The sequence below is a fragment of the Nannospalax galili genome, unplaced genomic scaffold (genome assembly GCF_000622305.1).
Source record: "Nannospalax galili isolate Female #2095 unplaced genomic scaffold, S.galili_v1.0 scaffold1154, whole genome shotgun sequence".
NCBI lineage: Eukaryota > Metazoa > Chordata > Mammalia > Rodentia > Spalacidae > Nannospalax > Nannospalax galili.
Window position 1 is genome coordinate 556,243 of NW_008335437.1, and position 24,480 is coordinate 580,722.

At 44.6% G+C, this 24,480-nt stretch overlaps 1 protein-coding gene across 3 annotated transcripts in view; it reads left to right on the forward strand.

Moving 5' to 3' along the window:
• Positions 1-22,318, forward strand: part of Wwc1 (WW and C2 domain containing 1) — a 173,330-nt gene extending 151,012 nt beyond the window's left edge. For 2 of the 3 annotated variants that reach the window (XM_008830152.3, XM_029562088.1), the window contains exons 18-23: positions 6,223-6,367; positions 7,817-7,981; positions 14,370-14,462; positions 17,323-17,556; positions 19,400-19,521; positions 21,505-22,318. In XM_008830152.3, coding sequence (XP_008828374.1) covers positions 6,223-6,367; positions 7,817-7,981; positions 14,370-14,462; positions 17,323-17,556; positions 19,400-19,521; positions 21,505-21,571 — 826 coding nt within the window. In that variant the 3' untranslated portion in view covers positions 21,572-22,318. The remainder of the gene's footprint in view (positions 1-6,222; positions 6,368-7,816; positions 7,982-14,369; positions 14,463-17,322; positions 17,557-19,399; positions 19,522-21,504) is intronic. The other variant, XM_029562089.1, reaches the window with a different exon arrangement.
• Positions 22,319-24,480: the final 2,162 nt, after the last annotated feature.

Below are 24,480 nucleotides of genomic sequence, written 5' to 3' on the forward strand. Positions count from 1 at the left end.
AAGAAATAATATTGGCTACAGGAAGATTGGCAGGAAGACCACAATGAAGACCAAATGCAGAGCATATCATAGATGCTCAGTGAATGTCAGAAAATGTTTTCAGGAACAGGAGATGAAAGGTTGCTTACCACACACTGGACAGGAAGAGGATACACCTCATCTAGGAGATGCCTGAAGCCATAGTTATAAATACTTGCACTTTGAACTCAGACCAATGTATACATGACACTTAGCTGACTTCCTGTGGATTCCTGTCTGGGGTATGATCTGAGTATCAAGATATTTTATAAGTTCCTTGGGTGACTCTTGTGTCCAGCCTGTGAGACTGAATTTAAAGTAGCTGATCATAGACAAGTCTGCAGGTTCAGTGAGATGGTGCCCAATAAGCTCTTCACAGCTTGGTTGATCCTTACCTTAGCTGTGATGAATAGTGCTACAGTTAACAGGGGGTGACACAACTTTTTATTGTAGCATAACAACCTGGAGGACACAGTCAATAACTCTTTTGTATTATTATTGTTATAGCCCCCAATTCTGTAATTGGTCTCGGAAGGAGCCTTTCCTTACAATCTTTGACTCCAGGGGTCACCATATGTTTCCTGGACAAGGCCAGATGGCAAATACCATCTGCTGTGGCCACACAGCTTCTGCTGCATCTCAAGTTGCCTGTGCAGCATGACAGCAGCCGTGGGTAGTGAGTAACCAGTGGCCACATCTGTGTTCTGTTGACACCCCATATATGGACTCTGAAATTTGCATTTCTTAATCATTTGCACCTGCCACAAATGATTATTGCCCTTTTTATTTGCAGCAATTTAAAAGTATAAAAACTGGGCTGGGGGTATAGCTCAGTTGGTAGAGTGCTTGCCTTGCATACACAAAGCCCTGGGTTCAAACAGCAGCATTGCATACACTGGGTGAGGTGCTGCACACCTGTAATTCCATACTTGTACTCTGGAGATGGAAGCAGGAAGATCAGAAGTTCTAGATCATCCTCAGCCACATTCAAGACCACCCTTGGGATACATGAGACCCTGTCTCAGCACAAAAATAAATAGATGAAATATGAAAATAATTCATAGCTTGAGCTGCCCAGAATACAGCAGCAGGAGCAGCAGGCTAGATTGGGCACTGGCTGTAGTTGCTGACCCGTTTTCCTCTTTACTATTCCTCCATATGATAAAGGCTATTACAGGCTGGAATTTTGTGTTCCTTTGTTTCTGGGATGGCCACAGTGTCCATCTTTCTTTCCCCATCCCTATGCTGTGCTGCATGACAGTCACCCAAGAGAAGTTCCAATGCCAGAACTCAGCCTAGGTCTCCTCTCCCCACACCCTGGCACAAGATCAGTGGTTTCCACTAAATTCCAAGCTAGTGCTGAGACTTTTCAAGCCGTCTCCTAGCAACCGCCTTCTGTTCCTGCTCCTTTTGTGGTCCCCTCTCTCTCCACCCCCTGCCATTCAAATTTCCCAGATGCCAACTTACAAAGAGGGCCAGGGCTCTCAGAGCTGCTGCAGTGGGGTCTGTCCATCTGCAGCCCCCTCCCCCAGGCCTGGAGGTAGCTTTTGATCCTAGGGCAACCACAACTCTGGTGCACCTGTGCAGCTCTGGAGTCTGGTGGAAGTCTCCCAGAGACCAGCCTTTGGCACTAGGATACCATCCTTCTGTACTAAGACCCAGCCAATCTGTGTTCTTTTTAACTATTCAGGTTCCCTAAGAGCTTGCATCAGAAAACTGGATTTCCCCTCACCCTCTGGCTTATGTTTCTGTGGTACAGTCCTATGTAGCCCAGGCTGGCCTCAGACTCTCAATCCTTCTTCCACAGCCTCCTGAGTACTGAGATTACAGGTGTACCCTACCATACCTGACTAGAAAGCTGGATTTATTTCTTTGAAGCATTATAAGCAAAACAAAACTATGAGTGTTAACAGAATACAGAAAGGCCAGCAAGATGGCTCAGCAAGCAGGTAAAAGTGCTTGCTGCACAAGCCTGATGACCTGAGTGTGATCTCAGAACCACAGGGAAAAAGACAACAGACTCTTGAGTGTTATCCTCTGGCATCTACATGTACCGTAGCATACACGCACCACACTCACACACATGCATCATACACATGCACACAATAATAATTAACTTACAAAAAAAAAAAAAAACATAGAAGATGCAAGCCACAGTGGAGTGAGAAGCCCCAGAGTGACCATCTGAGGCAAGGTTCATAGGTGGCACTGCAAAGTCCCTGGGTCTGAACATGTCACCTCTCAGTGCACATCTAGTGCCACCAAAGGAGAGCAAAGCTCCCCAGTATAGCAAGTTCCCTTTTCAGTGGAGGAGAGTCTCAATCACAGGGCGCGAATGGAGACCAAGGTTGACTCCTTTTTAGGAAACCTTCAGGGAGATGCTGAGTGGGAAACCCTTAGGAAGATAGTTTGTGGAAAACCTTCAAGGAAATGCTGTGTGGAAAACCCTCATGGAGTTGCTGTGTGGGAAACCCTCAGGGAGATGTTGTGTGGGAAACCTTCAGGGAGATGCTCTGTTTCCCTGCAACATGTCTCATCAACTAACTGCACATCACATTCTCTTTTTTGGCTGGGAGTATTGCAGCTCAGCATGGTGACACTGTCTCATGCTGGCCAGAAGCCTGGCAGTAATGTATATCTTTGAGAAGTCAAGATGGGATGAGACATAAATTACCACCCAGCACATGCGGTCTATTTGTCTCACAAATCCTTCCAGCCCTGGAGACCGGGGGAAGATGACAGTGACACAGGGTGTCACCAGAGCAGAAGCTCTTCAACAAATGCTCCTGAACAGTTGGATACTTGTACAGACAAAAATTAATTTTGTTACTTATTTCACCTCATGCTCAAAAATTAATCTGGTTTGGATCATAAAGCTAAAACAAAAACTGAAACTAAAACTTCTAGTAGAAAGTGTACTGTTGGCTGTAATGTAGCTCAGTGGTACAGTGTTTGCCTCATATACACAAGGCTCTGAGTTCATTCTCCAGTATAGCCAATAAATAAATGTATAAAAATGCTTGGCAAAGATTTCTTAGGACATAAAAAGCACAAACTAGCTGTGTGTGGTGGCGCATGCCTTTAATCCCAGCACTCAGGAGGCAAAGGCAGGCAGATCTCCATGAGTTCAAGGCCAGCCTGATCTACATAATGAGTTCTAGGCCAGCTGGGGCTACTGGGAGACCCTGTCTCAAAAAGACAAAAAAAAAAAAAAAAAAAAAAAAAAGAAAGAAAAAAAAATGACACAAACTAGCAGGGTTTAGTGGTGTATGCCTTTAATCTCAGCACTTGAGAGGTAAGACAGGCAGGTAAAGGCACTTGCTGACAAGCCTGCTGAACTGAGTTTGATGTTTGATCCCATAATTTGTCCTCTGATCTTCATGGGTGTGCACACATAAACAAATTTAAATTTTTAAAAATATTATATTTATTATTTTATGTGTATGAGTATATTGCCTGCGTGTAGGTAGGTGCACCCATATCATGAAATGCCCATGGAGGTCAGAAGAGGGCATTGGAGTCCCCTGGAACTGGAGTTACAGACAGTTGTTATCCACCACGTGGGTACTGGGAATCGAACCCCAGTCCTCTGCAATAGCAGCCAGTGCTCCTAACCCCTGAACTATCGCTCTAGCCCCACAAATTTAATTTTTTAATATATTTTTAAATTTCATTTCTATATGTATAAGCGTATTGCCTGCATGCATTTAAGTGCGTCCGTGTCATACAATGCCCTCAGAGGTCAGAAGAGGACATCAAATCCCCTGAAACTGGAGTCATTAGCCACCAAGTGGGTGCTAGGAGCTGAACCCAGGTCCTCTGCAAGAGCGACCAGAGCACTTAACCAATGAGCCATCTCTCCAGCCCACAAATTTAATTTTTTATGAAACAAAAGTACAAATTAAAGCCACAGGAAGGCTGAGTGAGGTGGCACACACCTGTAGTCCTAGCACTTAGGAGATGGAGGGAGAAGGATCAAGTTCTGCAGTGAAGTTAAGGCCAGATGAGGCTAAGTTCTGTCTCAAAACCAAGAAAAACAAATAAACCTGGGTGTGGTAGCATACATTTAGTGCCAGCACTTTGGAGGTGTAGGAAGGAGAATCAGGAGTTCAGGGCCAGCTTCATACAAAGTAAATTTGAAGCCAGCCTGAGCTACATGAGACTCTGTCTCAAGGAGGAGGAAGAGGAGAAAAAGAAATTGAAATTAAAAAATAAAGTCATAATAAGATGCTAATCTATGGCCAAGCAAATGACTGACAGTAGCAAGTGTTGACAGGGAACTCTAATGTTTATTATGGTGCTCTTGAAAATATAAAGTGATGAATGACTTTGGAGGTTCACTTCATCAGTTTCATAAGAAGAATAAACATACACTAACTGATTCAGCAAATCTCTGAACTATTTATCTGTTGTGAGCTGAATTGTACCCCGCCCCCAAGTTCATATGTTGAAGCCCTTCTGAGCTCCAGTACCTCAAAACAAGAATCTGGAGATAGGACCTTGGGGAGGCAATTAAGGTAACAAGAGGCCCTTACAGCAGGGTGGGCCTAATCAAATCTGATGGGTTTCTATAAGGAAGAGATTTGGACACACAAAGAGACACCAGGGATGGATGAGCCCAGGAAAGACCGTGTAGGACATGGTAAGAAGGAGCCATCTGCAAGCCAAGGAAAGAGGCCTTGGGAGAAACCATACCTGCTCACCCTTTGCCTTGCTCTCAGACTTCGGCTTCCAGAACCTTGGGAAATAAAGGTTCTGTGGTGTCTTCTTTTGGCAGTCCTAGCCAATTATACAATATCTAACAATAATGACAGTCTGGATCTACATGCAAAGCCGTATATGAATGTTCTGAGGACCTTCAATCATAATGGCTAGGTAATGGAAGCAGTTCAAATGTTCATCGACTGTAGTTAAGCTGCAGTACATCCATCCAGTGGAAATTACTCAGTATTAGAAAAAGAAGTGAGGGGCTGGAGAGATGCTCAGCGATTAAGAACACTGACTGTTCTTGCAGAAAACCAGGGTTCGAATTCCAGCACCCACATGGCAACTAACAACTGTCTGTAACTCCAGTTCTAGGGAATCTGACAGTCTCCTCTCTTCTTTGTGGGCATTGCACAACACGGGTGCACTTACCTGCATGCAGGCAGGCAATACACGCATACACATAAAAATAATAAATGAAATATTTTTTAAAATAAAAATAAAAGAAGTGAGCTACTGATGAATGGAGGACCTTCAAAAACATACTGACAGAAGCCAAGAGACACAAGAGCAACTACTATCTGATTCAGCACGTACGAAATGCAAGAAAATCACATATGACCTTTAATGCCAGCAAGTCCATCAGAGTAGAGGGAGGCTAGGTGGAAAGGGCACTATGCAGATATGAAATGTTCCAAATCTTGATTGTAGCAATGGTTATGCAACTGTGTGCATTGTTTAGAATTCATCAGACTATACTTTGAAGATGCACTTTGTGGTATATGAATTACACCTCACTGAAATTGTAGGTTTGGAGGCTGGAGAATTGGCTCTCAGCATCCAGGTTTGGTTGGTTTTTTTTTTTTTTTTATATTTTGTTTTTATTTTATGTGTATGAGTGTATTGCCTACATGTATGGGAGTGTACCCGTGTTGCATAATCACACAGAGGTCAGAAGAGGGCTTCAGATTCCCCTGGAGCTGGAGTTAAGGATGGTTCGTAGCCACCATGCGGGTGCTGGGAATTGAACCTGGGTCCTCTGCAAGAGCAGTCAGTGCTCTTAACCACTGAGCCATCTCTCCAGCCCCCAGGTTTTGTTTTCAACACTCACATCAGATGGTTCACAACCATCTGTAACTCTAGTTCCAGGGGTCCAATGCCCTCTCCTGGCCTCCTCAGGCACCCGCATCCACGTGGTGTACATACAGATAAGCAGGCACACACACATACATATTAGACAGATAGATGATAGACAGACAGGCAGATGATAGACAATAAAATTTTGCTTTGCTGGGGTGCTGGAGATCAAATCTGTGGAATTGGACATGTTAGGCTAATGCTTTTCTACTGAGCTACAGTCCAGCCCTGTACTGGAGGTTCTTTGAATAAATACGCTCATAGTTGTAAGAGTCTTGGACGCCCTGCCTGGACACACTTCCAGACAGAGGATAATTGGCAGGGTGTTTTCTGTGGGATAACTAGAGCATTTTGTCATCACAGGCAATATGAGGAGGAGACCAGCGAGAACGAAGCAGCAGCTGAGGAAGAGGGAGAGGGAGAAGGGGAGCAAGAGGACGAGGAGGGAGAGGAAGATGTTTTTACTGAGAAAGTCTCCCCAGAGGTAGAGGAATACCCAGCATTAAAGGTAGGAAGAACCAGCGTGAAGAGCTAATCTTCCATCCTTGAGCCTGGACCATCAGAAAAGGTTCTCAGCCAAGCCTTGTCCTTCAGCATCCAAGGACACGTTACCCAAATGGGCAGTGTGCATAGACAGGGCCCTCCTTGCACTTTGGGTCATATTTACAGGTGGTACACCAGAAGGGACTGATGTGCCCCAGTTTTCTTCTGCCATGTCTGGTTTCCCTGTGTCTCTGGTCAGATCTCAAGCCTTGTAGTCACACAAATTTCATTTCAGAGTATGACTCTACAACTGCCTGACTGTAGTCTTGAGCTGATGACCTCATTTCTGTCCAACCTCCATTTCTTCATCTCTAAAATGGACTCAGTAATATCTGCCTTGCAGATAGGATTTATATTCATTTCCGTGGAGAACTCCATTCTCTGTACCCTCAGAATCCCTCACCTACATAGTGACCTTGAACAAAGCCCTGAAGCAGAACCCAGACACTCCCACTGACTCCTCTACACCGAGGAGAGTTGCTGCAGTTTCTCCAGCCAGAGGGCACTCTTCCTCATAAGCAAAGGCTATTCATGCTAAGACAGTTCCTGGTCCCTGTGCTTTTGTCTTTTACTGATTGCTGCTGTGTGCAGACAGTAGAGAATTTGACAGCCCTGGAGTTTGGGGTATTGTTTTTTGGTCTTGTTTGCTCTTTGTTGTTCTTTTATTTATTTATTTATTTATTTATTTATTCATTCATTCATTCATTCATTCATTCATTCCTTTTTGGTGTCTTGAGACAAAGTCTCCCTGTAGCCCCAACTAGCCTAGAGAACTCGCTATGGCAACCAGGCTGACTTCGATCTCACAGAGATCTTCCTGCCTCTACTTCCCCAGTGCTGGAATTAAAGGTATGTGCCACCACACCCAGCTTCTCTTTAGATTTTTGACAATGTCTCCATATGTTACCCAGAGGGGCCTTGAACTTGCAGCGACCCTCTTGCCTCACCTTCCTGAGTTCTGGAATTATAAACATGTGCTACTAGGTCTGGCTCTATGATGACCTTGTTTCCAAAATGAAATTTGCTAGTTACCTCTGTCATTCCAGAAAAGTATTAGAGTTCTTGGCCAGGGCCATGGAGGCCTTAGGTATGGCCAAAAGCACAAGCATTGAGGATGGAAGGCCCAGGGCACTGGAAGGAACTTTAGTATCGTGCCTCACAGGAGCTGGGGGCACATGCCCCCCCCATGCCCCTGCATGACATGTGTGATCGAATAGTGAAATTGGTGCCCTGGCCTTGGATTCCATCCTGGTAGGTCCAGGTTAATCAGGCTGTGATGGTAGGAGGCCAGGAAATTCACCTATTTCTGAGAGCCAAAGGTGAAATGACAAGAATGGGGAATTGTCAAGCAGACTAAAGCGGGCTTTGAGACCACTGGACACTGGTGCCCTCAAGGCTGTAACTTCTTCCTCAGGTGGACAAAGAGACCAACACCGACAGCGTGACCCCATCCCCCACAGTGGTGAGGCCCAAGGACCGGCGGGTGGGTACCCCATCACCAGGACCGTTTCTTCGAGGCAACACCATCATCCGTTCTAAGACCTTCTCTCCTGGACCCCAGAGCCAGTATGTATGCCGGGTAAGCAAGTGATATTTTGTCTTCCTCTGCTTGTCACAGCCAGGAGCCTCTTGCAACTCTGGGAAAGCCAAGTCACTCTCACAGGCTTGGGTATCCTGAAGGTTACCTCCATGGGCCTCAGCTTCCTCATGTGGAGTTCATAGGGTTTTTAAAAATCTATTGATTGAATTATGTAATTATTTTTTAAATTATTAATTTTATGTGTATGAGTGTTATGCCTGCATATACATAAATGCACCTGTGTCATGCAATGCCAGAAGAGGCCAGAAGAGGGTGCCAGTTCCCCTGGAACTGGAGTTACAGATGGTTGTTAGCCACCATGTGGTGCTGTTTCGAACCCCTGTCTTCTGCAAGAACAGTCAGTGCTCTTAACCACTGAGCCATCTCTCCATCCCAAATTATGTAATTATTTAATGACAAGAAAATAACATGTCATGTGGAGCTGGGGAGATGGTTCAGTGCTAAAAGCACTTACTATGTAAGTATGAGGACCTGAATTTGAATTCCCAACACTCATGTAAAAGTCAGGCATGGTCACATGTGCCTGTAATCCCAGCACTGCAGAGCAGAGACAGACAGATCCTAGGAGCTACGAGCCAGCCAGCCTAGCAGAGATGGCAAGCGTTAGGTTCAATGAAAGACCATGTCTCAAGGGAATAAAGCAAAGCATGATGGAGAGAGATACCCATTGCCTTCCTCCACACATGCATGTTCACACACACACACACACACACACACACACAAAATATTTTAAAAAGAAAGAAAACATGTCATAAAACAAAATATAGTTACAACCAACAGAGAGAGGATGTCTTTACTTGTGATTAAGAAATTTAAAAGTACAAACATGAATATGCAAAACTGAAAGCAGTCTGGCATGGTGCCTCACACCTGTGATCTCAGCACTTGGAAGGCTGAGGCAGGAAGACCCAAAGTTCAAAAGTTCAAAGCCAGCCTGTGCTACACTGAGAAACTCTTCGGGGGGGGGGGGTGTGTGTGGAAAGCTTGAAGTAACAATATAATAAATCAATATCAATAGTATTTACTTCAGTTTGATGATAAAATTGTAAAAAACATGAAAGAAAAGGGGAGAATTTTTTTTTAACTTTTTTTTTTTTTGGTCTTTTTGAGAAAGGATCTCCCTGTAGCTGGCCCGGAACTCAATATATAGACCAGGCTGGCCTGGAACTCACAGCGATCTGCCTGCCTCTGCCTCCCAAGTGCTTTAAAAAAACTTTTAATATGTGTGAGTGTATTGCCTGCATTTCTTTAAGTGTGCCCATGTTGTACAGTGCCCACAGAGGCCAGAAGAGGGCATCAGATCCCTTAGAACGAGAGTTACAATTGATTGCTAGCCACCATGTGGATGCTGGGAATTAAACCCAGGTCCTCTGCAAGAGCAGCCAGTGCTCTCTCTAGCCTCATTCTTTCATTTGCATGTTTTTGAAATGTGACTATTTAACAACCCAACAAAAGGTACTAGGAGGAGTTATTAAATGTTGGGAGTTAGGAAATCTAAGAAGCTGAGCCTTTCCTGGCAGTCCCATGCTTCATGCTGCTGTGCATGGATGGTATGAACACCTACCAAGTCTGAGGGTTATTCTGGTTGCTTGATCTCTAGAACTAGCCACTCTTCCCAACCTGCCATGAGAGTTCCACACCTAAAACATGGACATGCCTTACCTGCATCCTGAGCTCAGGTGATACCATCCTCCTCTACCCGGAACCTTAGAGACCCACTGAATCATAAGAAACAGCAAAGTCAGAACCTTCCTTTTTTCCAGTCCAGTTCATCAGGTATCCATGGCTCCAATTCTGAGTCATCCACCTGCCACTGATCTGGCTGGCTGTTGTTCTAGAGAAAGGAGGGTAGTAAGGTAATTTCTTGAGGTCTGAGGAGTCTGTCTCCAAAGCCTAAAGTTATGAGATTAAGTAGAAAAGCTCTATTTTTTTCATCAACTTAACTGAATTAACTTACTAGTTACTTGGCAAATTAGTCCCCAGAAATCCCTCCCTGTGTATACAGAGACCCTCCCTTCTGGTCTGTCTCAGCTAACTATTCGAGCTGATCAACACATGAAGTGATGATGCAGTCCCAGTGCATGTTGGCTACAAAACATACAGAAAATGCAGGATTTCCTGATGGCCCCAAACCCTGATGTTGGGGAAATTCCTGAGTTCTTGGTAAAGGATGCTGCAGTTCACGGCTCACAACTGTGAAGAAATCCGAAGGATGTAGAGCAGCCCTTAGGAAAATAGATAAGGCCCTCAGCATTTTTTTTTTAGACAAGCTCTCATTATGTAGCACTGACTGACCTGGAACTCTCTATGTAGACCAGGCTGGCCTAGATTCACTGCTTCTCTTGTCAGATTTTCATTAAAGGTGTGTGCCACCATGCCTGGGTTAAGACCCTCAGCATTTCACAGATTTCCCACCTTATGAACAGGAGTGAAAAATCAAATACAAAGAAACATACGTCATTCATTGGAAAAATCACATCAATAGAAATTAGTGGTTGACTATTCATTTTAGCAGGACTAGAATGTTGTTATGGTTTTATTAAGAAATAGAAAAGAATCGTATCAGTGAAGTGTTATTTTTTTATTACCAGCCCTCTACATTTATTTATTTATTTATTTATTTATTTATTTAGTGTATGTGTGTCTATGTGAGTGTATGTCATGTGAATACAGTGCCCACAGAAGCCAGAAGAGGGTATCGGATCCCCTGGAGCTGGAGTTACAGGCAGTCATGAGACCCCTGTTGTCAATGCTAGGAACTAAACTCAGGTCCTTTGCAAGAGCTAAATGTGCTCTTAACCACCGAGGTATCTCTTGTCAGATTTTCATAGCATCACAGTGCTTGTGTTTGGTATCTTTATTTTACTTAATAATGGCCGAAAGTTCAAAAGTACTGAGTCCTTCCATGCAGATATGACAAAGAAAAGCTAAAATGTGTTTCCTTAAGTGAAAAAGTGAATGTTCTGACTAGAGGAAAGAAAAATCTCCTATGCCAAGGTTAAGATCCATAGAAAGATGTTATTGTTAATCTCTGTTATTTTATTAATTAAAGCTTTTTTTTTTTGCATGCATGCATAGGGAAAAAAGCATGTATACACAGAATTCAAGAGTATCCATGGTTTCAGGCATCCAAAGGTCGGGGTTCCCCGTGAATATGTTACACTGATGTATCCACCAGGTTCCCGCCACCACTGACCAAATAAACTCTGGTTGCTGTTGTTGTTGCCACCATTTACCACTGACAGCTTTTCCCTGAGATATGAGTAAAACAGTCTGTTCATTGAACACATAGCCTGCTCAAATGCAAAAGACACAGTAATAGAGAATTGAATCTCATGAGCTAGGTTGTAATCAGAGCCCAGGGCAGTTGTCAGCTAGTCCCGTGCCTGCCTCTAGCTGCAAGGGAGACCATGAAAACAGACCCGAGTCCTTTCAGCTTCTCTACCAAGAGTGGGCCTTGTTTCTGACTAAGAATCACAAGGTGGGATTTTTCTTTCCCAGGACAGGGTTAATTAGTACCTCATCTCTAACAAAAGAAAATGTTTTCTTTTTTTTCTTTTTTGGTGTGTAATTCTGTGTATAAGTATAGTTGGGGTGTGTGTATATGTATGTGAGTGAGTCTGTGTGATATATGCACATGTGTATTGAGGGGTGCACACATCTATGAGTGCACGCAGAAGCCAGAGAAGGGCATCTGGTGATCTGATCCATTACCCTCTCTTAGTCCCTTGAGACAGGAGCTGTAAGTGAGCCTAGAACTAGCCGGGGAACCAGAAAGTCCCAATGATCCTCCTGTCCCTACTGGGATTACAGGTGTATGTGTGGCCAGTCCTCGCTTTTTTCATGGATGCTGGGCAGTATATACTCTTACCTACTGAGCCTGGCCCCCACAATGTTTGTTTATTATCTAATCTTATACTACAAGACCCATTGTGTTTGCCCCATTTCATAGATGCAGAAACTGAGACTCACAAAGTCACCACACATATCTCCTGGGTACAGAGCTATTAGGTACAAAATCAATGTCTGACTCCAGAGCCTGCTGCTTTCTGTCACTCAGAGCCACCTCCTGAAAGACTTCCTGTGGCCTCCTTGAGCCTGATTATGAGTCATTCCTTCCACTAGCTTGATGGCACATTTCTGCACAAAAAGTGTCATCTTCTGGGTAGCTCCCTTCCCTGTTCTTCAGTGTGGGCCACGTCATATGGTTAGTTACCCTGGCCCATGGCCCCTGCTGAGGCAGGGACAATGAATTATACCCCAGCAGTGTCCCACTGTTCCTGTGTGTTTATCAGCAATACTGTGCCATTTGTTGGTTAACTCACTTTGACCAAATAGACACAGTCTTCTAAAATTCTCTCTCCTGAACAATCTCTGGGACTTCGTTTCTATTTATTAATTATTATGTTGCAGTTTATTATTATGTTTCAGTACTAGGGAATGAACCCAGGGCCTCTTGCATGCTAGGCTAGTGCTCTACCACTGAGCTGTCTCCCCAGTCTCTTTTTACCTTTTATTTTGGGACAGGATCTCATTCTGTAGCCCAGGTTAGCCTTTCACTCTATCACTGAGATGTACATTGAACTTGTGACTCACCTTTCTCAGCCTTCCAGCCTGCTGGGATTACTGGCCTGCACCACCAGGCCTGATGCTCCCTGTGACTTTAAATTACTCTACTTACTATCTTACCACTGCCTTCTTTTCTCCAGTTTATTAACTGGAAAAATGGTGATAAGGCAATGATGTTCTCCACCGTGGGTGAGACTACATCTATTCAAATATAAGAAAATATAAGGAACTGAAGTTCAAGCTAAGCATGGTAGCCCAGGCTTGTGGTCCCAGCACTTGGGAGGTAGAGGCAGAAGATTCAAGGCCAGATTCAGCTGCATCGAGAGTTCAAGGCCAACCTGAGCTGCATGAGAACTTGTCTCCAAAAACAAAAGAAGTGAAATTCAAGAATATAGCTTTTCCTTATAACTTGATCTTTAACACATAAATAGGTAGGGCTTAAGAATCAGTCATCCTGATAGTTTTTTTTTCTGGGGAGTGTGACTTTTTTTTTTTTTAATTGAAACAATGATGTATAAGGCTCTCTTGTGGGCCCACCTGCAGCCAGTAGGTTCATCCACATTAATTTCACAGTGCTGTGCACAGCCCTGACCAAGAGGGGGCATGCCTGTGGCATTGCACTGGGCTTTGAAGTCTCCATTTGGTGAGCTTAGATTGTGAACTTTAAAAAACATCTTTGTCTCTCAGCTGTTGGTCAGGTTATTTGAGTTCCAAACAAAACTACAACGAAAGAGTCTCCACCCACATGACCATCATAAGCGTTACTATTACCCTGTTTCTGGTCTGGTTCAGGCTCTGCCTGGGATGGGGCTATTAATGTCATTATATGTAATGATACTGAACAGACATGAAAATGAAGGCACTAATAGCTTCTCAGGAGACACCTGCAGCAGTGAATTGCCAGCTGCCAGGCAGGTGTAGTAGCTTGGCCCATGTCATCCCTCCTCTTTTGAAACTCAAGAAAGAAACCCCACTTTGTCCTCAGCTCTTAGGGAACAAGTGTCCTGGATGGGAACAGGAGCCCTCTGGGGAAATATAAATAATAAGCTGATGGAAGGGATTTGAATGAGGAGAATGGCTATGAGCTCAACTCTTACAGAGCTTGTGTGTCCGTCCTCTGTAAGGATGTGGCTCCTGAGGCATGGCACAGCCTTCCTCCTACCCTCACAACTCTTTGTTTTCAGTACTGGAGATGGAACCCCAAACCTGGCATGTGCTCTACCACTAAGCTACATCTCTGGCCCCAAATATCAGTCTCAAAAGTGGTTGTATTTGAGCACTTTCCTTGGACTCATTGAATAACGGGAGAGTGAATATAAGCATCCTCTGTGTGATGGGTCAGTGCGACCTTGTGTCCTACAGTACCTCTGCTATTGTCACACCTTGCTGAGAAGCTCCTCAGCTCACCAACCTTGGGCAAGTTTTGTGACTCGTGAGCATCTGTGCATCACTTGTAACATGGAGATGATCCTCTCACGTGACACTGTGAGGCTGTAGTGAGGTGCTCTGTCTCATTTAGCATCATACAATGACAAATGTACACACAAAACTAACATGCCATGCCTAGCGCATGCTCAGTGAATGGTCACTTCGAAAGAAAAGAAGTTAACTGAGTTATGAGAAGAAGACAAAAAAGGAAGTTCACAGCAAATTCACAGCAAGGCCCGGACCAGGAAACTCCATGTTTGCACAAGGAGGACAGGATCAAGTGGGAGGGGGAAAAGGTGATCTTCGCCTCCTGCTGTAACCAAACACATTGTTACCATGCCTGACTTCTTCCCTGGTTTCTCTCTTGCAGTTGAATCGGAGTGACAGTGACAGTTCCACTTTGTCCAAGAAGCCACCTTTTGTTCGAAATTCCCTAGAGCGACGCAGTGTCCGGATGAAGCGGGTCAGAGTTACCTCGAAGTTCTTTGTGTGTCTGCTTCCTCATTTCTGAAGGCCTATGGCCTGCACATAGGTGCCCTTCCTTGTATCTGGCTGTTTCTCCTCAGCCACTGGTTTGAAGAACATTGCTCTTATAAGGTAGTGGTATTTACAAACAGAAGCTTGTGGACTCTAGGGTCTGTGGAGACACAGGGAAAGAGCCCACAGGGAAAAATAACCTATGGAGGTGAGATCAGGAAAGAGCACACTTGGTCCTGTCCTCCTGGGTGGAAATCAGTCCAGAAGCCAGGCACGGTGGAGCTGTTGGCAAAATTCATTTCCTTGTGTTCTGGTGGCTCAGCTGGTTACTCTGTTTTGCTTTGTTTAGAAAGGTTCTTGCCACATGATCCATGCCAGCCTCAAACTCACAGCAATCCTGCTGCCTCAGCCTCCCCCCTGATAGGGTTACAGGCATGCTCCACCATGCCTGGCTGTAGTTCTTTTTTTTTTTTTTTTATTTAATAACCACATACTTAGAAGAAGCATTTCATTACAACAGCATTGACATATTCAATAACAATTTTCTGAGCTAAGATGCATCTCTTTCAAAATTGGCTGTAAATTTTTAGGTTTACAGTTGAATTATTACAGTTATACAGTATTGTACTCAGTATAAGACATAAAATTAAGACCTTATAAGACATAAAATTAAATGAGGTTTTAACCTTTAAAAAAGATCTCCATTTCATTATTAAAATACACAGTTTCATACAGAAAAATTAATTTTTAATGCAGTTGACATTAAGATGTTTGTACAAGCATTTCTAGTCTCTATATATCTGATTATTACTAGTCACAGTTGGTTACTTTTGGAGCTCCTTGGCATCTGAGCATGAATATAAAGTCGTCAGGTAGATTTCAATGGTAATGTTTTTCACATCTACTAATTATTAAGGAGCAAATTTTTATGCTTTGAAGAATTTTTTTAATCATTTTTTAATTGAAATGCTTCTTCTAATCATGAAATGTAGTTCTTTTTTAATGGGTATCAACAGACTTAATGATGGTATTAATTCCAATTTTTAGGTACAGATAATAGACCCCAACTCTTATGCAACTTAAAAATCCGAGAAAAAAAGCCAGGTGTGGTAGCACACACCTTTAATCCCAGCACTGAGGAGGCAAAGGCAGATGGATCTCTGGATTGAGGCCACTTAGTCTATAAAGCAAGTTCCAGGCCAATTGTGGCTACAGGGAGACCCTGACCTGCCTCAAAAAAAAAAAAAAAAAAAAAAAAAATCCAAGAAAGAATTTGTTATCTCATTTAATGTAATTGAAAACTTCAAGCTAATAGTGTTAGATTTCTGTCACTGGTACAATTAAATGAAGGAAAGAGACAAGAGGTTCACAAGGCCTACTTGGGCAGCTAGGTGAGACCCTGTGTCAAAATGAAAAATGGAGACAGGTCCGGGACATAGCTCAGTGGACCATTTGCCTAGCCTGTGTGAGGCTCTAGGTTCAGTCCCCAGTTTACTCTGCCTCCATTTTTCAGAAGCTTTGCACTGTTTTACATCATGACAAAGCAAGTTACAGAAAAGGCTGCTCACCTCAGGGAGGCTGCAAACCAAAGGAAAATAAAGGAAAAGCGCCCAGGTCCCAATGTGCCTTTCAGGGACCTGCCCCCCCCCCCCCCCCCCCCCGAAGCCTGACATGCTTCTACTCAGCCCCTCCTCCTAAGCACCATGGCTTTGACCAAGCCTTTAGCATGTGGGCCTCTTCAGGGCTTTTAGATCTAACCATAACTAGAGATCAATGAGAGAGTGATTGACTGCATAATAGTGTGCACAGGACCCTGGGTTTAAACCCAGTGCTGTAAGACAAAACGACAAAACATAAAGAACCCACAGACTACCCTTCAGGCATAGATTGATCCAACACCTGAAACAGAGTCAGCAGGCTTCATGCCCCTCTCATGGCTCCTCCTGCCAGAGCTGAATTCTTAAGCTGGGTCACCCTATATAATGATAAAGATGGCTGTATTTATATCAGTTTCAGGTTTATATCTTTTTGTTAGTTTGCAGTTCTAGGTATTAAACCTAGAGCCTCATGCCTGCTTGGCAAGCCCTCTACTGCCAAGCTGTAGCCCCACCCCAGGTTTCCATCTTGCTGCTTTAACACCCTCTGTGTAGACGTACCACCTTCTCCCCCCCCCGCCCCCGCTCTGCCCCCCAGAGTAGTTGAGCCAAGTGCCATAACTGAAAAGTATTATCTGGACTTCAGATACCATACTCAGCCCCAAACCAGTCACTGAGAAGCTATGATTGGCCAGGTATAGGCCACATTCCTAACTGATGCTCCACATAAGCCATGTAGATGGAGCATAGTGGAGGAGTGGATCCCCCAAGGGGAGGCAAAGGCACTAGAAGATGAATGCTGGACAGGCCAAACTGACTGGTGGCCATTACAATTCCCCAGTTAAGCACATGTGACGTCCCTTCTGGGGGTGGTATGCACTGAGAGAAAAACTGCAAGACACAGGAAAGCTCCAGACACCTCTTCACAGAACACAGATGTCAATAGCACTGTGCTGGAGTCTCAGCTTTCCCACTTCTACTCCACCCACTTTAACCTGTGAATCTCATTTATACATATAGTCACAGCTGAGCCCTTATAGGGCTGCTGTGAAAATGAGATGGGATAATGGGAACAGATCATCTTGTACAAGTAGACACATGCTGTGTGACTGTGAATCAAGAATGTGTTTGGGAAAGGGAGGGTTCCTGAAGATAAAGGAAGGCAGGTCATTAGGGTTCAGAGGACAAGGCTGTGTGGGCTTTCAGGGCTGAGCCCTCTGGTCAGCATGAACACCATCTCCACCACTGCAGCCTTCATCCGTCAAGTCCCTGCGCACAGAGCGCCTGATCCGCACGTCGCTGGACCTGGAATTAGACCTGCAGGCAACGAGGACCTGGCACACCCAGCTGACTCAGGAGATCTCAGTGCTGAAGCAGTTGAAGGAGCAATTGGAGCAAGCCAAGAGCCATGGGGAGAAGGAGCTGCCCCCATGGTTGCGAGAGGATGAGCGCTTCCGCCTGCTGCTGAGGATGCTGGAGAAGAAGGTCAGTGCTGGCTGACTGCTTTTAAGCATTCATCATCCCACTGCAGGTCCTGTGAAGGGGTAAAGGTTCCCCACTGCCATCTACACAGGGACCCAGATGTGCTCTGTCTACACTGAACATGGCTCCATGGACTTTTTCTGCATTGGTGTTTTTGTGTGAATGCTTATGATTCAGTCTTTCACCAGCCGTGTGGGCATTATCACACATAGTGGGTACCTTATCCAGGTGGGCCATGTACTTTACAAAGGCCAGAATCCTGCCAGTGTCTTCCCAGGCAAGAGATAAGCACTGTCAACAAGAGCTGTGCACCCAGGAACTGTTCTGGAGTGCATGTCCTGCTACAGTGATTATGAGGGGACTTCAAGTTGATCATGGAGGAAGATAAAACTACCAAATGACAATACCACACAGTTTTATCTGTGTGCTGCTTGACTGGTTAACTTGCAGGAGTCCCTCCCAGCTTGAGACCTTCCGAAGGAGGGGAGCTAAAAGGGCTCCAAGGGGACCAGGGCTGGGAAAGTGTCTTACACATCCAGGTAATGTCACCCAAGTGGCATAGTGAGAAGCCCATGCTTGAAAGAACTCCAAAGTGCAGCAGCCTCTGAGGATGTCTCAGAGCCCCAGGGCTAGATCATCTGTGACTACCAAATGTTGGGTACAGTTTGACTGAGCATACAAAGCAGGAAGGTTCTAAATGGTTAAAGGGTTGCCATGTGACCTATATTTAAAATACTTGAATGAGTGAAAAACCTGTTTGGTACCAGCAGACTTCTTAGCCAACAGATCCCAGACTACCAAGAAGAAATAATACAGCACCAATAGATGAGGGCCATGTTTTACTCATAGTAAGGAGCAAACAGGCAACTCCCTGTTCAGCACCTATGGCAAGAAAGACCTTTGCCGGCTCCCTCTTCATTCAGTTGACAGTGCCTTACAGAGGGTGGCTGCCTCGATTGTCCCAAGCATCATAAGCTGAACTCTTGGCACTGAATGCAGGTGGTAATATCTTAGATGAGGAAAGCAGTCAGGACTTCCTAAGCCTCGAGAGTATGAGCGCTTCAAACTGCCTGGCAAATAAGAAACTCCCATTGCTTTCTAATGTGTTACTATTACCCTGTGCATTTATAAGTAGGGCAGTAATAAGAACACACAGGGAAAATCAGAACACTGAATGTTAGAAGGATAAGATATATCACAAACCCAAAGTAAACTTATCATAGTTGTCTGATCTAATTGTCTTTGAGTTTCCTGGCAGTCCAGGCAAAACAGAGATCAGAAAAGAAGGGCAATAATGTAAATTTAAAAAAAAGAAATAGAAACCACAGCCAGGCACAATGGCTCCACCTATAATCCATGCACACAGGAGGCTGAGGTAGAAGAATTACCAGAGTTTGATGCCTGTCTGGACCTGGGCCATCTAGTGAGTTCTAGTCCAGCCTAAGCTAGAGTGAAACCTTGTCTGAAGAAAAAAGGAGAAAAAAAGGTGGGAGGTGGGGGCAACCCAAACCCAGAGTCTCAGTTTCCTGGTCTATAAGCCTGAGGTAACTGTAACATCTAGCCTCCCAGGTGGCCTGCGGAGTAGGTGAGGTAGCACACTTCTTACCAGGCTGCCCTCCTCTCATGTCCAGCAGATTCACACAGGTCTTCTCTTCCCTGGTGGCATACTCAGGCCTTCCTGGTAGATGGTGTGAGCCCAGCCCGTTGTCACTCTGCATAAAGCAGATCCCCCTGTGCAACAGGAAGAATAAGGGCCTTACCTCCCTGGGCGCTCTGCTGCTGATAGCGAGTCCTACAGCCCAAGGACGCTTTCCCATGTCAAAGCTCTGTTTGTGTTGCCTCACAGGTGGATCGTACAGAGCACAAGAGTGAGCTGCAGGCAGACAAGATGATGAGGGCTGCCGCCAAGGATGTGCACAGGCTTCGAGGCCAAAGCTGCAAGGAACCTCCAGAAGTGCAGTCTTTCAGGTACGTCGAAGACCCCCGCCAGCTGCCTTCCACTACACAGCCCGCCAGCCCGCCCAGCCCCCATCACTTCTGCTGGCCTTGCTGGTCCCAGGCCCTGCCACCATTACCAGCAGAGCTGTAGCCTGCACTGAACAGATGCTCATCCTCTACCAAGCTGCCCCGATACAATTCGAGCACTGTGGTGCTTCTGTCATTATCAGTCCCGACACAGCTCAGCCCAATTTGTGAGATCCTATTGTTTAATGAATGAACCACCTGCTCCAACCTTCCCTCCTAGGCTTTCCATTTCTGGTAATTGCAGAGGCCTGGCTGATGATAAATAAAGAGGGGGTGGGAGATGCTCACTTAGCCTCCCTGGCTCTGCCTGATGGAATCTCAGAGAGCTGTGTGCTTTCCTTGCTGGGCCTGTGCATGTCAGAGAAGATCACAAATGCCATTTGGCCTTTAATGCCACCCACCACAAAGGAATTTAGACTTTTGATGCTTCCAGACATGCATTTGTGTATGTAATAAAGACGATCCTTTTAAATCCAGGGTATGGTGGAGCATGCTTGCAGGAAGATCAGAATTTCAAGGTCATCCTCTACTACATTGTGAGTTTGAGGCTAGCCTGGGCTTCATGAGACCTTGTCTCCAAACCCCTCCAAACAAACAGAAAACTCCTATGTCCCTATATATTGTATACATACATATATCCACATATGTGTGTATATACCTATATATACACCACACACACAGATATATACCTACATTTTGTGTGTGTGTATGTGTGTGTTTGTCTATGTCTTCTGTGTTCCTGCAGGGGACATTTGGCAGTGTCCATTCCTTTTTTTGTTTTTTGTTTTATTTTATTACTTTTATTTTATGTGTATGCGTGTATTGCCTGCATGTAGGTAAGTGTACCCGTGTTGTGCAATGCCCACGGAGGACAGAAGAGACTGTTGGATCCCCTGGAACTGGAGTTACAGACATTTGTTAGCTGCCATGTGGGTGCTGGAATTCGAACCTGGGTCTTCCGCAAGAACAGCCAGTGTTCTTTACCACTGAGCCATCTCTCCAGCCCCCCTTTTTTGGTTTTTAAGATGGATCTTTCTATGTTGCTAAGGCAGGTCTCAAAATTGTGGATGCAAGTGATCTTTTCCTTCATTGTTCTAGTCTTGTTTTCTGTTGTTATCACATAAAACATTTAGACCCAAAGCAACTTGGAGCAGAAAAAAACAGTTGTTTCCCTTATACTCTCAGGTCACAAACCAGCATCCAGGGAAGCCAAAGGAGGAACTCAAGGCAGGAACCCACAGGCAAGAATCCAGAGTAGAGCCCATGGGGAGCACTGCCTAGACTTGCACTCAGCTAGCTTTCTTTTTTTTGAGACAGGGTCTCCCTGTAGCCCTAGTTGGCCTAGAACTCACTATGTAGACCACACTGGCCTTGAGCTCACAAGAGATCTACCTGCCTCTGCCTCTTGAGTGCTGGGATTAAAGGTGTGTGCCACCACGCTTCAACTAGCTTTGTTATATAGCCTGATGAGGGATGGTACCACCCGCAGAAGGCTGGACCCTCTTACATCAATTAGCAGTCAAGATCATGCTCCACAGACATGCCCACACACAAAACTGTCAAGGAAGTTCTTCAGTTGAGGTTTCCCATGTGACTCTAGGTTGTATCGAGTTGTTAATAAAAACTAAGCAGCATACTCATCCTCCCAAGCAGCTGGGACTGAAGGCATGCACCACCATGCTTACTGTCCGTATATTTCAGATTTCTCACAATTCAAGCATGCTACCAGTATCAAATAGAGGCCAGGGCTATGGCTAAGCATCGTACGTGCATAGCCAATAATCCTGCCCAGGAATTGAAGTATAGCTCAGTGGAAGAGTACTTGGACCCTCTGAAGCCCAGGATTCCATTCCTAGCACGAGAACCAAAAGAGTTATCTGTCCAAATGTATTTGGTTGAGGTTGAAGCCCCTGTTCTCTGTTACAGGGAGAAAATGGCATTTTTCACCCGGCCTCGGATGAACATCCCAGCTCTCTCTGCAGATGATGTATAATCACCAGAAAAGTATTTCCTTTGTTCCACGGACCATGCTGTGAAGGTTGACTGTGGCTAAAGTTATTTCTGTGGTGTTATATGAAGGTACTAAGTCAAGTCCTGTAGCACTCTTGTTGGTTTGAAGAACAGATTTTTTTTTTAGTTCAGGTTTTCTTATTTAAAAAACAAAACAACAACAACAAAAACCCCAACCAAACGAAAACTACACACACACATACACACAAAAAAAGAAAACCAGCATTAAAATGACAAGATTGTATAGTTTGTATATTTAGGAATGTATTTTTGGGAAAGAAAATTTAAATGAACTAAAGCAGTGTTAAGTTGCTGCTGCTCTTAAAATTGTCTAGATTTTTCTTTTTGTACAGCAGCATCTTTTAGAGGTTTTCCTGCAATAAGAAATTGTGTTTGGGGCACGCTAATTCTAAAAGGACCGTCCTAAAGATGGCACAGCACAGTTAACCTGCCCTAGTTAACATATTTTGTACAATATTAAAAAGAAGACTGTACAGAAACTATGGAGAGTCCCAAGGTTGTCCACAAATCTTCATGAGTTGTGGTGTGTGTTTATGTGGCCGACTGATCTGAAGCAGGCAGCATGGAGCTGGCTGAGCAGGTTAGCCTGGGCTGCAGACAGGCCACACTGGTCTCAGATGCCCAGTGAAGCCGCTGACAGAGTGAGGGAGGGCTGCGGAGAACTGCATTTGGTTTTATCTCTATCAATAAAGTGGCCTTTTGAAAAAGAGTTTCCCGTCATTCTTTTTCCCACTCACCATTCGCTGCTAGGTTTCTCTGATTTCTGGTTCTCGCCTGGGAAATGGGTTTTTGTTTTTCTTTTGCTTGTTCCACTCATTTGCTTACTAGATTAAAATGAGTACTCAGCTATTTGGAAATCTAAGGTGTGGTGGTACATCTCTGTCTTTAAAAAAATCAATTAACGAGGGGCTAGAGAGATGGCTCAGTAGTTAATAGCACTGGCTGCTCTTGCAGAAGACCTGGGTTCAGTTTTCAGCACCCACATAGCAGCTAACACCCATCCATAATTTCAGTTCCAGGGGATCTGATGCCCTCCTCTGACCTCCATGGGCATTGTACAGTGTAGGTGCACTTACATACAGGCAGGCAATACACATAAAATAAAAAATAAGAAACAAAATATTTATTTTAAAAAATAATTAATAGGGGCAGGAGAGATGGCTCAGCAGTTAAGAACACTGGCTGTTCTTGCCGAAGACCCAGGTTCGAATCCCAGCACCCACATGACAGCTAACAACTGTCCATAACTCTAGTTCCAGGGGATCTGATAGCCTCTCTGTCCTCCGTGGGCATTGCACTACACGGGTGCACTTACCTACATGCAGGCAATACACATATACACATAAAATAAAAATAAATATTTTAAAAAACAATTAATGAGACTGAGCAGTTAAGAGCACTTGCTGTTCTTCCAGAGGACAGAAGTTGAGTTCCCAGCACCCACATCAGGCAGTTCACAACCTGTAATTCTAACCTTTGCAGGCACCTACCCTCACATACACATACCCACATAATTTCAAATAATAAAAGTTTTAAAAATTAGTTCTATATTTTAAGAGCTAATACCTACTATAGAAAATGTCAAAGGCTATGCAAGAGCCATTGCAGCACATCTTTCCCCTCACTACAGACCTGGGCACTGTTGGAAAGTTTCTTTTTAGCTGGTTTATCATTATACTACCCTTTATAGTAGGTATTGCTACAATCATCCCTGTTTTATAAATTTGAGTTTTGTTGTTTTGAGATAGGATCTCACTATATAGCCCAGACTGTCCTCAAACTCACTAGATAATTAAGGATGACCTTATTTGTTTGTTTTTAAAGATTTATTTTATTTGTGTGTCTGTGTCTGGATGTGAAGGTAACCATGTCTACAGGTGCCCATGAAGAATGTGTCAGAGCCCCTGGAGCTGGACTTATAAGTAGTTGAAAGCTGCTCAATGTGAGTGCTAGGAACTGAACCCCAGTCCCCTGGAAGAACAGCAAGCACTCTTGACCTCTGAGCCATCTCTCCGTCCCTTTGTTTTGTTTTTAAAGAAAGGGTTTCATATAGCCCAGACTGCCCTTTAACTCACTATATGGCCACAGCTGGTTCCTCTTGCTTCTGCTTCCCAAATGCCATAGGCATGGGTTACCATACCCAGCAAGGATGATCTTGAACTCCTCATGATCCTGCCTCTACCTCCCAAGTGCTGCGACTGCAATGTGCATAGCCACATCCAGCTCAGTCCCTTGCTTTTATGGACACTCCCCAAGCAGAGCATGATAGCTCTTGCTTGCAATCCCAGTACATGCAAGGCCTAGGCAAGAGGTTTGCCCTGAGGTTAAGGTGTGCACAAGGCCGAGACTGCATGAGCTGCCTAAGGCCAGCCAGGGTTACAGAGTAAGATCCTGTCTCAGAAAAATCAATAAACAAGTAAATAAATAAATGTAAAGAGTAAATACTGTCCAGTTTTTCCTCTTTGCCCATACACCCTTTCTCTTATGTATGAATGTATCTGTGAATAAAGTACTACATACAGTTTTTAAATGTACCATCAGAGCTCCGTGGAAACCAATAAAGTGCTTCCCAGACATGCTCACTGTCCCCAGTGCTTGAAAGGCAACAGAAAAAGACATGCTGAGGTCCCCTCTCTACTGTTATAGGCCCACGGTGCTGGGATCCACTCTCTACTATTGTAGGCCCATGGTGCTGGGATCCTCTCCCTACTGTTTTAGGCCCACGGTGCTGGGATCCTCTCTCTACTGTTTTAGGCCCACGGTGCTGGGATCCTCTCTCTACTGTTTTAGGCCCACGGTGCTGGGATCCTCTCTCTACTGTTGTAGGCCCACGGTGCTGGGATCTACTCCCTACTGTTGTAGGCCCACGGT